We start from the raw sequence: 15,391 nt of genomic DNA, 5'->3' as shown, positions 1-15,391 counted from the left end.
CCTCGATGCAGCAGACGCAGTAAGAAGTTACCATCCCAGGTGTAGGCTGCCGTTAACGTAATGACACAAATAGCTGCGTTTGGAGTAGTGTCGCGACAGGCAACCATGGAATACTGACGAATGGTGTCGCATTGCGTTTAGCGGTGAGTCTCCATTCTGCACTACCCTGGATAACCAGCGTGGCGTATGGCGTCGACCTGGCGAGACGTCCTATTCTTTCAATGTTTTGAAGGAGCGCAGCAGAGTTACTCCTGGAGTCATAGTATTGGGAGCCATGTGCTTCCTCACGTGTTACCTCTCATGTGACAGTATCACGATACAGTTTTTCTGCATTTATGGACTGCCTGCATAATTTCGAGGTACTCCTCCCTCCCTCCCCCCACCCCCTGTCGTTAGTAGCCAGCAGCATATTCCCCACGTAGCTCGGCGTCGAAATATCGTGTTGAGAAGACGCGGAACACTGGCAGTGCACCAGATTCTACGAGATAACAATCCATAGCTTTGTTGCTGAAATAGCAGCGCTAGTTGCTAATCGTAGAGTTGAATGTACAAATATATACAGATAAAAAATATTTCTAAAACTGTCACTCTTCAGTACAATGTCTGTTCAGAAGATGTCGGGCCCTGGCCACTTTCACAGTCTGTAATTGTTACTCAATTGGCTAACACAATAAATAGGCTCAGTGCACGAATGTTCGAACCTAAGTACACCCGCCGCTGGAGCTCCGGGGAGGCGACGTTTGAATCTCACTGCCAGTGGCGTAATCGTTCGTGGCAGCGCCCTTGTATCGTGGCGGCTGTAGGAAACGCGGTGGCGGCGCGTATTTCAAAGTGAGGCCGACAGAATAGTGGCCGATACCGCACTGAGGACTAGTTGCAACAGTCGTGGGCTAGTTTGCCTCAGTAAAGGATATAACAATGAATGTAGATCACATCGTCAGATGGCAAAATAGTCTTTCATCGTGTGACGATATGATGCACATTCACTGAAATGCTAAATAATTTCAAGATATTCTAAGTGCCTAACTACGTTTGTTTATACACTGAAGAGCAGAAGAAACTGGTATAGGCTCAAATGGTTCAAATGGCTCTGAGCACTATGGGAGTTAACATCTGAGGTAATCAGTCCCCTAGAACTTAGAACTACTTAAAACCGGGCGCTGATGACTACGCTGTTTAGCGCCCGAAAACCTCAAAACACACACACACACACACACACACACACACACACACACACACACACACACACACACTTAAAACCTAACTAACCTAAGGACATGATACACCTCCACGCCCGAGGCAGGATTCGAACCTGCGACCGTAGCAATTGCGCGGTTCCAGACTGAAGCGCCTAGAACCGCTCGGCCGGCACTGGTATAGGCATGCGTACTCAAATACAGAGATATGTAATCAGGCAGAATACAGTGCTGCGGTCGGCAACGCGTTTGTAAGACAACAAGTGTCTGGCGCAGTTGTTAGATCGGTTACTGCTTCCACAATGGCAGGTTATCAAGATTTAAGTGCGTCTGAACGTGGTGTTATAGTCGGAGCACAAGCGATGGGACACAGCATCTCTGAGGTAGCGAAGAAGCGGGTATTTTCCCGTAAAACCATTTCACGATTGTACCTACAATATCAGGAATCCGATAAAACATTAATTCTCTGACATCGCTGCGGCTGGAAAAAGATCTTGCAAGAACGGGACCAACCACGGCTGAAGGGAATCGTTCAGTGTGACAGAAGTGCAACCATTCCGCAAAATGCTGCAGATTTCAATGATGGGAAATCAACAAGTATCAGCGTGCGAACCATTCAGCGAAACATAATCGATATGGGCTTTCGGAACCGAAAGGACCATTAGAGTACTCTTGATGACTGCACGACACTAAGCTTTATGTCTCACCTGGATCCGTCAACAGCGAGTTTGGACTGTTGATGAACGGAAACATGTTGCCTGGTCGAACGAGTCTCGTTTCAAATTGTATCGAGTGACTGGACGTGTACGGGTATGGAGACAATGTCATGAAGCCATGAACCCTGCATATCAGCAGGGGACTATTCAAGGTGGTGGAGGCTCTTAACGGTGTGGGACGTGTGCAGCTGGAGTGATATGGGACCCTTATACGTCTAGATACGACTCTGACACGTGACACGTACGTAAGGATCCTGCCTAATCACCTCTATCCATTCATGTCCATTGTACATTCCGACGGATTTGGGCAATTTCAGCAGGACAATGCGACACCCCACACGTTCAGAATTGCTACAGACTGGATCCAGGACACACTTGTGAGTTTAAACAGTTCCGCTGCCCACCAAACTCCCCAGATATGTACATTATTGAGCATATCTGGAATGAAACTTCCTGGCAGATTAAAACTGTGTGCCGGACCGAGACTCGAACTCGGGACCATTGCCTTTCGCGGGCAAGTGTTCTGCCAACTGAGCTACCCAAGCACGACTCACGCCCCGTCCCCACAGCTTTACTTCTGCCAGTACCTCGTCTCCTACCTTCCAAATTTTACAGAAGCTCTCCTGCGAACCCTGCAGAACTAGCACTCCTGAAAGAAAGGATATTGCGGAGACATGGCTTAGCCGCAGCCTGGGGGATGTTTCCAGAATGAGATTTTCACTCTGCAGCGGAGTGTGCGCTGATATGAAACTTCCTGGCAGATTAAAACTCGAATTCGTGTCTCGGTCCGGCACACAGTTTTAATCTGCCAGGAAGTTTCATATCAGCGCACACTCCGCTGCAGAGTGAAAATGTCATATCTGGAATGCTTTACAACGTGCTGTTCAGAAGAGATCTCCACCCCTCGTAGTCTTATGGGTTTATGACAGCCCTGGAGGATTGATGGTGTCAATTGCCTCCAGCACTGATTCAGACATTAGTAGAGTTCATGCCACGTCGTGTTGTGGCACTTCTGCGTGCTCGCGGTGGCCCTACACGATATTAGGCTAGTGTATCAGTTTCTTTGGCTCTTTAGTGTATATCTGTAAGAAGCTTTTTAGTGCATTAAGCACGTCGGAAGATGGTATCTACTTGAGAAAATCGGTGATGTTCATTTTTTAAATATATCTAAGTCAATATGACTTAATAAATTATCATACAAACATTTACAAAGATCGTATATTACCAATAATTGGCAAAAAACAGTTTTCTGCGATGACAGAGATGTAATTTAAAACAACTGGATAGCAAGCGAAGTGGGCATTATCAGCCATGCGTAAAGCAATTGGAAAGGGAGGGGATGTGTTCAACATTTTACAGTAAATGAGGAAAGCCAGAATGATGTCCTATACATAATATACACATTATCGCTAACTACAAATTAGTGAGGCTTTACTTTATTTTTAACCGCAGTATCGTTATTATTTTATAAAGATGAATGTAGAAATGACACTGTACGCAGACAATACGTCCTATTGGGTAAGTAAGCTATGAAGTAGAGTAAATACATGCCTCCGACAACAAGCACGTAGTGGGTAACAATTCTCTTTACAAATGGGATGGGTCAGAGATGAAAATACCAGCGGCCTGCATTCTTACACGAGATAGGCACTACTGTGTGGAAGTGGGTTGCTGACGTGGCCCGTGGTAGGAGAGGGCCCTACGACGCGCAGACAGGCCGTCGCGCTGGAAGCCTCATAATCTCTTCACCGCGACACCCGCCTCCGCTCCCGTAACTCGCGTGCCACGGTGCGATAACTTATCTGTCGTGTGCAGGCACTTCGGAAACAGCCCAACCCTCCAATCTTCACTGAAGCCTGCAAGGCAGTAATTCCCCGAAGAGATACGAGTGGTTAACGTCTGAGAAACCACAACGATTATCTCGTTAATTTGGTTTCGTTGCCCCGTTTTGTCCACGGCATGCTGTTGCTATAAACAGACCAACGCTACTCAAAAATAAAATCTACAGTGCAGGAATTCGGCAAGCAGGTTCTCCTAAGACAGTCGTAGTCACCATACTACAGGAGCCAAGTCTAAAGTGGTCAAAGATTACAGCATAATTTGCCATATGTCTCAATGTGCCTCAGCCACTGCTCGTAAGATGCTGATAGGAATGGAACACAGGAAAGAAAAGAACTCGTCGTAGTATCAGTTGAGGCATTTTTCAGATGATGGCTCAGGACAAAATGGTTATTTAACATACCAGATTTTTCATACTCACTTTCAATATATTTGAATAACTACCTGATTTTAATATAGAAATACATTTTAAAAGGCTGTGTACTCTATTACGTAAATCTTTCCATAATAATATTTCAAAAAATGGTTCAAATGGCTCTGAGCACTATGGGACTTAACATCTGAGGTCATCAGTCCCTAGAACTTAGAACTACTTAAACCTACCTAACCTATGGACATCACACACTTCGATGCCCGAGGCAGGATTCGAACCTGAGACCGTAGCGATCGCGCTGTTCCAGACTGAAGCGCCTAGAACCTCTCGGCCACTCCGGCCGGCAATAATATTTCCGATAAACATTTATTGGCCCTTTATCGTTAAATCAGTGCCAATAGGTTATAATGAGCAAACATTTGTTTCCTCAAATGTTATTTTAACCCTCAGAACTCATTAATACATAACAGTAATATTCTTCTTAATAATACCTACGATCAGGAACTCATTTTATTTTCCTGTCGTCTTCCTTCGTTTTCTCCACATTACTGCTCTTAAACGTAATACAACCTCGAAACAAAGTTCTTCTTATTATAAACACAACACTCACATCAGATGCTCCAAGTACACTGACTTGCACTGTTTAACATAAGCACTCGCTACATTAAAATGAATGAGAAACGCTGCGCGCACACGCATCAAGAAAACGCAGCCCTGACCACAACCATTGACATAGTGCGTGTAGACCTATGGACCCTTCCTCCGGAAAATGCCTCAAGTATGATTTTTACTTTGGATTTATACTTGGATTCAGTAGAGGTAGGGGAACAACAGACGCCACTGTATATATTGTAACACTGATGGAAATCAATAAAGAGATGTATTAGTGATTCATAAACTGAGACAAGCTTCTCATCGAGTATAATGAAACTATGAGTTAAATACCTACAAATAGCCGCAAACTGCAAGGACAGGACACTAATAAGCTGCCGGCCGCTGTGACCGAGTGGTTCTAGGCGCTTCAGTCCGGAACCGCGCTGCTGCTACGGTCGCAGGTGCGAATCCTGCCTCAGGCATGGATGTGTGTGATGTCCTTAGGTTAGATAGGTTCAAGTAGTTCTAAGTTCTGGGGGACTGATGACCTCAGATGTTAAGTTTTGGACTCCTCTCTGGTGCGCAGACTTACGTGAAGTCTTGAGTTGTCACGGAGAAGAAATTCGTTTACTCTCTTTCGAGCTGATGCATTCATACTGCAGGAGTGACAGCTGTGTGTGGCCGTCGGCACGCGGGAGACTGGACAGGTTTGTGCGGCCTTACTGCGAGGATGAGAGTCGCCTCACCCAACGACTCACCCTGCTTTCGTTTACTGCCAGGTCTCCTTCGACATTCTGCAAGCGCCTATGAATATTTGCAATGCTCAGGTTTTCCGCCAAAAGAAACTCAATGACAGCTCTCTGCCTGGAACGCTCCTCCGTTACAGATGCCATTTTGAAGACCCCATACCGAGCCGCCTCCTATCGGAACTTCATGAAACTGCAGGGGCTGAAACACGAATATTACGCGGTGTCCCACATCAAATTCCATATTTTTTTCCAACCGAAATTGGCCGAGGAAAAATGTCTTACGTTACTTATTTAATGCCCTCACAAGAGTAGAAAAAAAAAAAAAATTATACGCCAACACACACACATCGAAAACTATTGGCTGAATACTTCCAAACAGAACCAAACAAGCTAAACTAAGCTCTATGCTTTAGGCTGCAGCGGCCGGCAGTGTGGCTGTATCTAGTGCTGATGACGCGGGATCTACAGCTCTACTGGCACCATAGCACGGCATCATTGTCGTGCGATAAAACTACTGACTATCTGCCTTTTGGAAGCCATCTTACAATCGCTATTTCACTTCACACCTGATTAGCGTATTTGTACCGTTCTTTATCTTTTGTCCCCAAATTTTCTAAATGTGGCGCCGTCGACTAACGATAACTTCGCGTCAGCAGACGATCACCGCAGAGACGCTGCATGCAAATGCAGCGTCACCGGCGCTTCCGACCCGGACTAGGCCCGAGTCACGCCTCCCACAGTTGCTAGGCGCCAACGCTGCGCAGCCTGCTGTGAAACACGCTAGCAGGAGACAAGCTGACAGTTCCAGTTTTGCTTGCTTCTAGTTGCTTGTGTCCGGAATCGTTGAGTCCTCGTTCTGGCAAGATCAAGTCGGTTTACTGAGAACGGAACTGTTGACCGGTGGACAAATGCTAACACGGGAAAGTCACGATCGCACCCCCCCCCCCCCCCGGACCCCCTCAGATTTAAAATTGCCCATTGGACAGCCCGTTAAAAACTGAACATGGTAACAGGAGGAAGACGTACTGAACTGCGAAAAAAAAGAAGCAAAGTAGAAACAGTGAACGGCCCCAGTTCAAGATGTGCAACATCGAGCATGTCGCACGAAAGCTGGCGTCGTGGTTGTATAGTCACGGTGTTGGACTCCAAAGCGGAAGATCCATGTTCCAATCTTCCTCGTGCCCGATTTTTTTTTTCACGAAATTACGAACTTTCCGATCGGTCATTGAGGTGTCTTCTCTTTCTGTGATCTTGGCAGTTGTCATAGATGAGTCATGTGGTAAGAGTCTGTTACCGTCGCAACTAAATATGATGAATAGTGAGAGTAGGTAGATGCCGCAAAGACCTCTCACAGAAACGAAAACAATAAGTAAACAGGCGTCAGCTATGTCAGAACAAAGGAAGTCAAGAGTCAAAACTTCCAAAACGGGACGCAAAAGTCACCACAAATAAGAGGTACGTACGTCTGGAGGTTCCTCCCTTATACCTCGCCGTTCCAAACGGACATTGCAGCATGACACCGACACAACTTTGAATACAGCGAACAGACACTTCAATGACCGCACAGATGGTTCATAATTCTTTGAAAAAAAGTATGTGGGTCAAGAGGGAGATATGAACACGGATCTCTTCTTTCGGAGTCCAACACCGTGACTATACAACCACGACGCCGTGGCTATTCAAATTCGCTCGATGTTGCACATCTTTAACTTGGACCGTTCACTGTTTATCTTTTGTTTCCTTTTTTCACAATTCAGTACATCTTCTTCCTGTTTTCATGCTGGATCTGTGTTCAGTTTTTGACGGGCTATCTACTGGGCCATTTTACGACTAAATCTGGGGCGTGGGGGTTCCGATTGAGAGTTTCACATATAAGAAATAGTGGCGCATAGAACATATTTAGACTACAAGTACGAGGGGCGTTCATTAATTAAAGCAACACATCTTTTTCTCAGCCAACTTCGGTTGTAAATATTCCCGCTTCAGCCACTGTAGTTTTACAATGTTCCTATAGGTGGTGGCAGCATACATAGCCTTCAAAAGGTCGTCTGCAACGGAGGTGCGTTCCAAGCAGACCGCTCTCGTTGAATTTCTTTTAGCGGAAGACCAGAGCATCGCAGACGCCGCACACAGCTGTGATCCCTGCAATGTTGGAACGTGTGCACACTCATTCGAGGCGTTCGACGGGTCACAATCAAATACCTCTCTGCATAACTGGACGTCTCTATCGGTAGTGCTGACATACTCGTCCACCAGTTGGGGCAATCAAGGGTGTGTCCCTGCTCGGTTCATCGCCGACCACAGAAGACGATAGACAGCGAAGAAGGACCATCTGTGTGGAATTGCGTGCGCGTTACGAGTCTGATCGTGACAATTTTTTGTTGAACCTAGTCACAGACGATGAAATACAGGTTCATCACTTCGAACCTGAAACAAAGCGGCAATCCATGAATGGCCCCACACCACCTTTCCTCCGAAGAAAAAGTCCAGAACCGCATCCTCCGCCGGTAAAGACATGAAGTTCTTCTGGGTCACTGAAGGGGTTATTCTTTCTGATGTTCTCCCTCGTGGTGCAACTATTAACTCTGAAATGTACTGTGCTACCCTCAGGAAACTGAAGAAACGACTTCAGCGTGTTAGTCGGTACAAAAATTGTGGACGATGGTTCAAACCCACGTCCGGCCATTCTGATTTAGGTTTTCCGTGATTTCCCTAAATCGCTTCAGGAAAATGCCGGGATGGTTTCTTTGAAAGCGCACGGCCGACATCCTTTCCTAATCCAATGGGACCGGTGACCTCACTGTTTGGTCCCCTCTCCCAAACGAACCAACAAATATGGGAACAAACTTATTCTCCATGACAATGCAAGGCCTCACATAAATCTGCACACCTGACAGCAGCTGACAAAACCTGACAAAACTTCATGGGTTGTTCTTCCCCATCCATCCTAGAACCCCGATCTCGCACCTTCCAATTCCATCTGTTTGGACCAATGAAGGATGAACTCCGCGCGAAGCAGCATGTAGGTGATGGAGGAGTTATTGATGCAGAAAGACTATGGCTCCGTTGTCGAGCAGTAGAGTTACAGTCCTCCCAGTAAGGTGGCGAAAGGCCGTCACTTGAACGGTTACGTTAAAAAAATAGGGCTTTGCAGCCAAAAGAGTGGAGAATAATATGATGTATTGAAATTCTGAGTAAAATCAACCAGTTTTGAGAAAAATGTGTTGCATTTCTTATTGAACACAGTTCGTACTACAGATTTTCAGCAAATTTTCAGTCTCATGCGCTACAGTGATTGTTGCTGCTTCTTTGTGTATTATTTGTGGCAACTTAAGAGTTATCTAATCCCACGTTTGTCACACATAGTCACAACGGTATGGAGAGCTACGAAAGATAAGCGTTTTTTCAGAGCTAAATAAAGTGTTGTGTTTATGTGCTGTGCGTATTTATTCATTGATTGTTCTTTGTGTCCAAGCGCATCAACAAAAGAGGAATACAACACTAAAATTTTTTATTTATTAAGTGTTACAACGTGTTCTTACGATCTGTCGTCAGCTGCTTTGCGCTCTGTATGTACCTACACAAATTTATTTGCAAGATACACTCCTGGAAATGGAAAAAAGAACACATTGACACCGGTGTGTCAGACCCACCATACTTGCTCCGGACACTGCGAGAGGGCTGTACAAGCAATGATCACACGCACGGCACAGCGGACACACCAGGAACCGCGGTGTTGGCCGTCGAATGGCGCTAGCTGCGCAGCATTTGTGCACCGCCGCCGTCAGTGTCAGCCAGTTTGCCGTGGCATACGGAGCTCCATCACAGTCTTTAACACTGGTAGCATGCCGCGACAGCGTGGACGTGAGCCGTATGTGCAGTTGACGGACTTTGAGCGAGGGCGTATAGTGGGCATGCGGGAGGCCGGGTGGACGTACCGCCGAATTGCTCAACACGTGGGGCGTGAGGTCTCCACAGTACATCGATGTTGTCGCCAGTGGTCGGCGGAAGGTGCACGTGCCCGTCGACCTGGGACCGGACCGCAGCGACGCACGGATGCACACCAAGACCGTAGGATCCTACGCAGTGCCGTAGGGGACCGCACCGCCACATCCCAGCAAATTAGGGACACTGTTGCTCCTGGGGTATCGGCGAGGACCATTCGCAACCGTCTCCATGAAGCTGGGCTACGGTCCCGCACACCGTTAGGCCGTCTTCCGCTCACGCCCCAACATCGTGCAGCCCGCCTCCAGTGGTGTCGCGACAGGCGTGAATGGAGGGACGAATGGAGACGTGTCGTCTTCAGCGCTGAGAGTCGCTTCTGCCTTGGTGCCAATGATGGTCGTATGCGTGTTTGGCGCCGTGCAGGTGAGCGCCACAATCAGGACTGCATACGACCGAGGCACACAGGGCCAACACCCGGCATCATGGTGTGGGGAGCGATCTCCTACACTGGCCGTACACCACTGGTAATCGTCGAGGGGACACTGAATAGTGCACGGTACATCCAAACCGTCATCGAACCCATCGTTCTACCATTCCTAGACCGGCAAGGGAACTTGCTGTTCCAACAGGACAATGCACGTCCGCATATATCCCGTGCCACCCAACGTGCTCTAGAAGGTGTAAGTCAACTACCGTGGCCAGCAAGATCTCCGGATCTGTCCCCCATTGAGCATGTTTGGGACTGGATGAAGCGTCGTCTCACGCGGTCTGCACGTCCAGCACGAACGCTGGTCCAACTGAGGCGCCAGGTGGAAATGGCATGGCAAGCCGTTCCACAGGACTACATCAAGCATCTCTACGATCGTCTCCATGGGAGAATAGCAGCCTGCATTGCTGCGAAAGGTGGATATACACTGTACTAGTGCCGACATTGTGCATGCTCTGTTGCCTGTGTCTATGTGCCTGTGGTTCTGTCAGTGTGATCATGTGATGTATCTGACCCCAGGAATGTGTCAATAAAGTTTCCCCTTCCTGGGACAATGAATTCACGGTGTTCTTATTTCAATTTCCAGGAGTGTATATTCACTAAACGGACCCCCCCCCCCCTCCCTAAGGGCGGGAAAGGTAGGTCTAGAGCACTCGGAATGGGAGACGCCATTACGATCCCGGCCGTCTTCTGTATCTCTTACCGTGTCGACGATAGCAGTCATCAGATACTGTGGCTTAACATCCGTTTTGACACGGCTTCGTGTAGTACCATGCAAAGATGCGGTGCCACACCGAAGTCGGCAACGCACATCCTTACCACAGATATTAGCGATGACTCGCTGCAATCCGCTACGACAAATGGGAGAGGCTAAAGAAGACGTGTCTCCCCTCTCAGCACAGCAGCGCTTCGCACGCACGGGGATCACTATAGGGACGAGCATGGAAGCGCTCTGTCCCCGTTTCTGACCTCGGCTGAAGTAGATGGGTTGGGGTTGTTTGGGGGAAGAGACCAAATTACGAGGTCATCGGTCTCATCGGATTAGGGAAGGAGGGGGAAGGAAGAGGGCCGTGCCCTTTCAAAGGAACCATCCCGGCATTTGCCTGGAGTGATTTAGGAAAATCACAGAAAACCTAAATCAGGATGGCCGGACGCGGTATTGAAGCGTCGTCTTCCAGAATGCGAGTGCAGTGTGCTAACCACTGCGCCACCTCGCTCGGTAAAGTAGCTGTTCAAGTCTCAGACGGAAATGTACTTTTGTAAACTTTCAGCATTGCAAATTCAATACAAGAGTTTGTTAATTAGTGCAGTAAATGATACTCTAACAGTCAATGACAGTTGTAAATTCACACCTGTGGCAAAGGATTGTCTGAAGTTTAGTAAATAAGGTAGTGTATCAGGTATACTTCGTATGTTGTAATTCGACGAGCCCTCTCACACAGCAATGAAAGAACCCATAGTTATGCCTAGACGATTGTTGGTTCGTCTGGTTATAATAATTAGCCGCCTCAAATCTCTTAGAACACTGTTTCACTAATATCTAGTGCAGTGAAAATGAGGCAACAAAGAATATGCTGATGTAAAGAAGAGGAGGGAAAGCAACGAGTATGGGGCTGTTGGAACTGGTACTGACCGTTGGCCGTCTTGACGAGCTGCAGGTCCTTGGAGTACTGCTTGATGAAACGCTTGATGACGTCTATCTGCTCCAGGGTCTTCTCCACGGCGTCCTCGTACTGCGACTTGCAATCCACGTACGCGACCCAGAACTGCAACACAGCAAACAAACGAGAGTTCTCACTACGTGAAACCAAGCGGGAATTTCAGATTAGCAGGGTTCAATCACAGCAGCGCTAACAGATCCATTGGCCACGGAAACCTTGGGTCTACAAGACAGTAAAAAACAATAATACGAATTCAGTAGGAAAATGAGAATACAATGCCTGTTTCAACAAAAGGAACGATGGACAAATCTCTTAAAGAACAGAAATAAAGGTGGTAAGTTAAGAAAAGCTGTTAAACACTCGCTTAGAACTTAAATTAACTGTTTACATCAGATTTTCAACACGGTATGTTTTCAGAGGCCTGCTGCTAGATTTGTTACTGGCCGGTTCTATCAGTACGAATGTACTGTGGAAATGAATCGTGAGCTTCGATGTGAACCCTTGGAAGGAAGAGGATCCTTTCGTGAAACTGTTTAGTAAGGTTACAGAACCGGTATTTGTGACAGACTGCAGATTATTCTACTGCCTCCAACGCTCATGTCGCGTAGGGAGCGTAAGAGAAACTACGACCCATACACAAATGTACAAGCTGTCCTTTAATCAAGCAGTCGATTTTCCCCCCGCTCCATTTGCGAGTGGAACGGGAAAGCGGGTGACTAGCAATGTTACAAGGTATCGTTCGCCAGGTACTGTACAGTGGCTTGCAGAGTACACAGGATGAACAAAAATTCACACACCCTGACACAAGAGTGCGATTCCTTGCATACTAATGGTACAAAAATTTCCTTAGCAGAACTTCGTCCCATGGATAACGTTCAGAAGAAAGTGGACATTAAACAAAGGCAATTTGGAGCACTACAATCAGTCGTACAAGTAACTACATTCAGTACTACGACGGGCGATCAATAAATAATACAACACATTTTTTTTCTCGGTCAGTTTTGGGTGAAAAAATGTGGAATTGTTGTGCGACATAGTATGATATTCCCTCTTCAGCTCCAACAGTTTCATCTGTCAGACATCTGCATTTACATATACACGGTGCTCGAAAATTCACGGAGCCTGACGCCACAATGCGATTCCTTGGACGCTAACAATTCAAAAATGTGTAACAAAACAGAGTACCACGCATGTTTCCTTAATATATGGACATCAAAGAAAGGCAATTTGACAACACTGTAATCACATGTACGTCAAGTACCTTACCATTACTGTTGCTATGTGCTGTTTAGTTTGTATACTGGATAGTGTTTAGCATTAGAGTACTGGCGTGCAAGAGTTAGATTCCAGGCCTAGGTGTATTTTTTTCTATTTTCTGATTTTCTTCTGCCTAATAAAACTGTGCTGGTGTACACTGTTTCTTAAACGATACATACAGGAGTTGGTGCAGCGGATGGACAGAAATATGGAAATACCAAAAACACATAGCCATGTCTAATACGCTGTATGAAAATCTTTGGCATTCACAACAGCTTCCAGTCGTCTAGGTATGGATAAAAACAGCTCATGTATGCTTTTCAGTGCAGTCTTATACCATTCTTCTTGCGAAATAGTGGCAAGTACAGTTAACAATGATGGAAGTGCGTAGCGATTATCCACCCTTCTGTCAAAAGTAGACCATAAAGGCTTGGTAATACCGAGATATGATGATTGTGGTGTCCAGGGCAGACGCGACAATTCGTCCTAATCCTCACAGAACTAGCCCTAATGACACGAGCTGTGTGAACAGGGATTCTTTAGTCTTGGAATACAGCATCACCACTGGGGAACGAACATTGTACGATGGTATGGACACGATCAGCCAAAATGGGCACATAATCGTTGTCAGTAATGCGACCGTACACAGTAACCGGGGAATAGCACAATATGGCTGCGCAAATAATCACTGAACCCGCTGCATGTTTTTCTCGGAAGTTGGAAACGGTGCAAGACTCATCCGACCAAATTACTTTCTTCAGTTGCACGTTTCATAGTTTGGCACCACGTTTTCCTGTTGTTGGCATTTGCATCACAAATGTGTAGTTTTGAATTCCAGCTTCGCGTTCTCTGGTGCTGACAGGAAGGCGAGTGCAACATTCAGTGTCATGCCAACAGTGGCTTGAGGAGAAGTGTTATGAATCGTATTTGACGTCCTCACCCACAGATTATCCTAGGCGTCATACATTATGATTGAAATAAGCTCTTCAGTTCCGGAACCACTTAAGATATCTTAATTCTCTCTTCAGCCTGATGAATTTTAAAAGCCACACAACACAACATACAGTGTCTTGTCATTGTTTTTGCTGTAATCTTCAGTTGGACGACTGGTTTGATCCAAATCTTCACTCAGTGCCAATGCTTTGTAAATTTCTTCACCTCTGCATAACTACTGTAACCTTGTAAGTAGGCTGTTTATGTTTTCTTATTGGCAACGTTACGTAGCGCTCTGTACGAAAATCACTGGCTGTGCTGTGCGGTCTGTGGCTAGCTTGCATTGTTGTCTGCCATTGTAGCGTTGGGCAGCGGCAGCTGGACGTGAACAGCGCGTAGCGTTGCGCAGTTGGAGGTGAGCCGCCAGCAGTGGTGGATGTGGGGAGAGAAATGGCGGAGGTTTGATATTTGTAAAAATGGATCTCATGAACTGCTGTATACATTATGACTATTAAGGTAAATACATTGTTTGTTCTCTATTAAAATCTTTCATTTGCTAACTATGCCTACTAGTAGTTAGTGCCTTCCGTAGTTTGAATCTGTTATTTAGCTGGCAGTAGTGGCGCTAGCTGTATTGCAGTAGTTCGAGTAACCAAGATTTTTGTGAGGTAAATGATTTGTGAAACGTATAGGTTAATGTTAGTCAGGGCCATTCTTTTGTAGGGATTTTTGAAAGTCAGATTGCGTTGCGCCAAAAATATTGTGTGTCAGTTTAAGCACAGTCATGTATAATTTTTCAAAAGGGGACGTTTCATATGTCGACCCTTAGCTGAGGATATCTCACTGGAATCTTCTGATTTTTTCTTGTAGTTTGTGTACTTAGTGTAGATTTTGTTTATTGCTAGTGCGTAATTGTAGAGAGAATCTCCTTTGTAGTTGCAGTCTTTCATTGTTGTACAGTAAAATAGTTGTGGCATGCATGTAGATTTGCACCAAGTATTTCGCAGCTGCGCTTGCAGTTAACGAGATATTATTTTCAGTGCTATGTTAATGTGTTCCCCTATTTTTGCTCTTCAAATTGTTTTTCTGTGTTGTCGTGTGAAATATTGTGACAATAATGGCGTGTGAAAAACGTAATACTAGGCTCCAAAGTAAACTGAGAAATGACAGTGAAGACGAAAGCAGTGTGTTAGCGCCACTGTGTAATGAATTAACTAATGTTCAACATAGTAATTTGGTAATTGTGCATAGGGAAATGGATCGGGCGGCAAACAATGGCGTAGGCAGTGAAACAATTAGTGAACAGCGAAGCATTATCGATCGAGCGCTCGGCAACAGCTCGCCTCAGGAACCGGAAATGACAGGACACAATTTTGCAAATACTGTAGATTCAGGTTTTGCGTCCTCACCGTTTTCTCAAATAAGTCAAGACACATTTTCTGCTTGTCAAAATGCGAATATTGCCGGTTCAAATGCACTGCCGAATAGCACTGAGGAACATGTTTCAGACACCAGTGCATTGTTATTACAGTTAATGCAACAAATGGGACAAAGGCTACAAAAGTTAGACACAACGCTTGAACAAAATCAGAGACAAATGGGACAAAATCTTCAAAAGTTAGACACAATGGAACAAAATCA

General features: G+C 45.9%; 1 protein-coding gene across 1 annotated transcript in view; it reads right to left on the bottom strand.

Moving 5' to 3' along the window:
* LOC126092294 (dipeptidase 1-like) overlaps positions 1-15,391 on the bottom strand; it is a 510,684-nt gene that overhangs the window by 122,412 nt on the left and 372,881 nt on the right. The window contains exon 4 of the mRNA XM_049907813.1: positions 11,533-11,665. Within this exon, the coding sequence (XP_049763770.1) occupies positions 11,533-11,665 (133 nt within the window). The remainder of the gene's footprint in view (positions 1-11,532; positions 11,666-15,391) is intronic.

Source organism: Schistocerca cancellata, chromosome 7 (assembly GCF_023864275.1).
Source record: "Schistocerca cancellata isolate TAMUIC-IGC-003103 chromosome 7, iqSchCanc2.1, whole genome shotgun sequence".
NCBI lineage: Eukaryota > Metazoa > Arthropoda > Insecta > Orthoptera > Acrididae > Schistocerca > Schistocerca cancellata.
The sequence above is the reverse complement of the archived record's forward strand: the minus strand, read 5'-3'. Positions and strand labels throughout refer to the sequence as shown.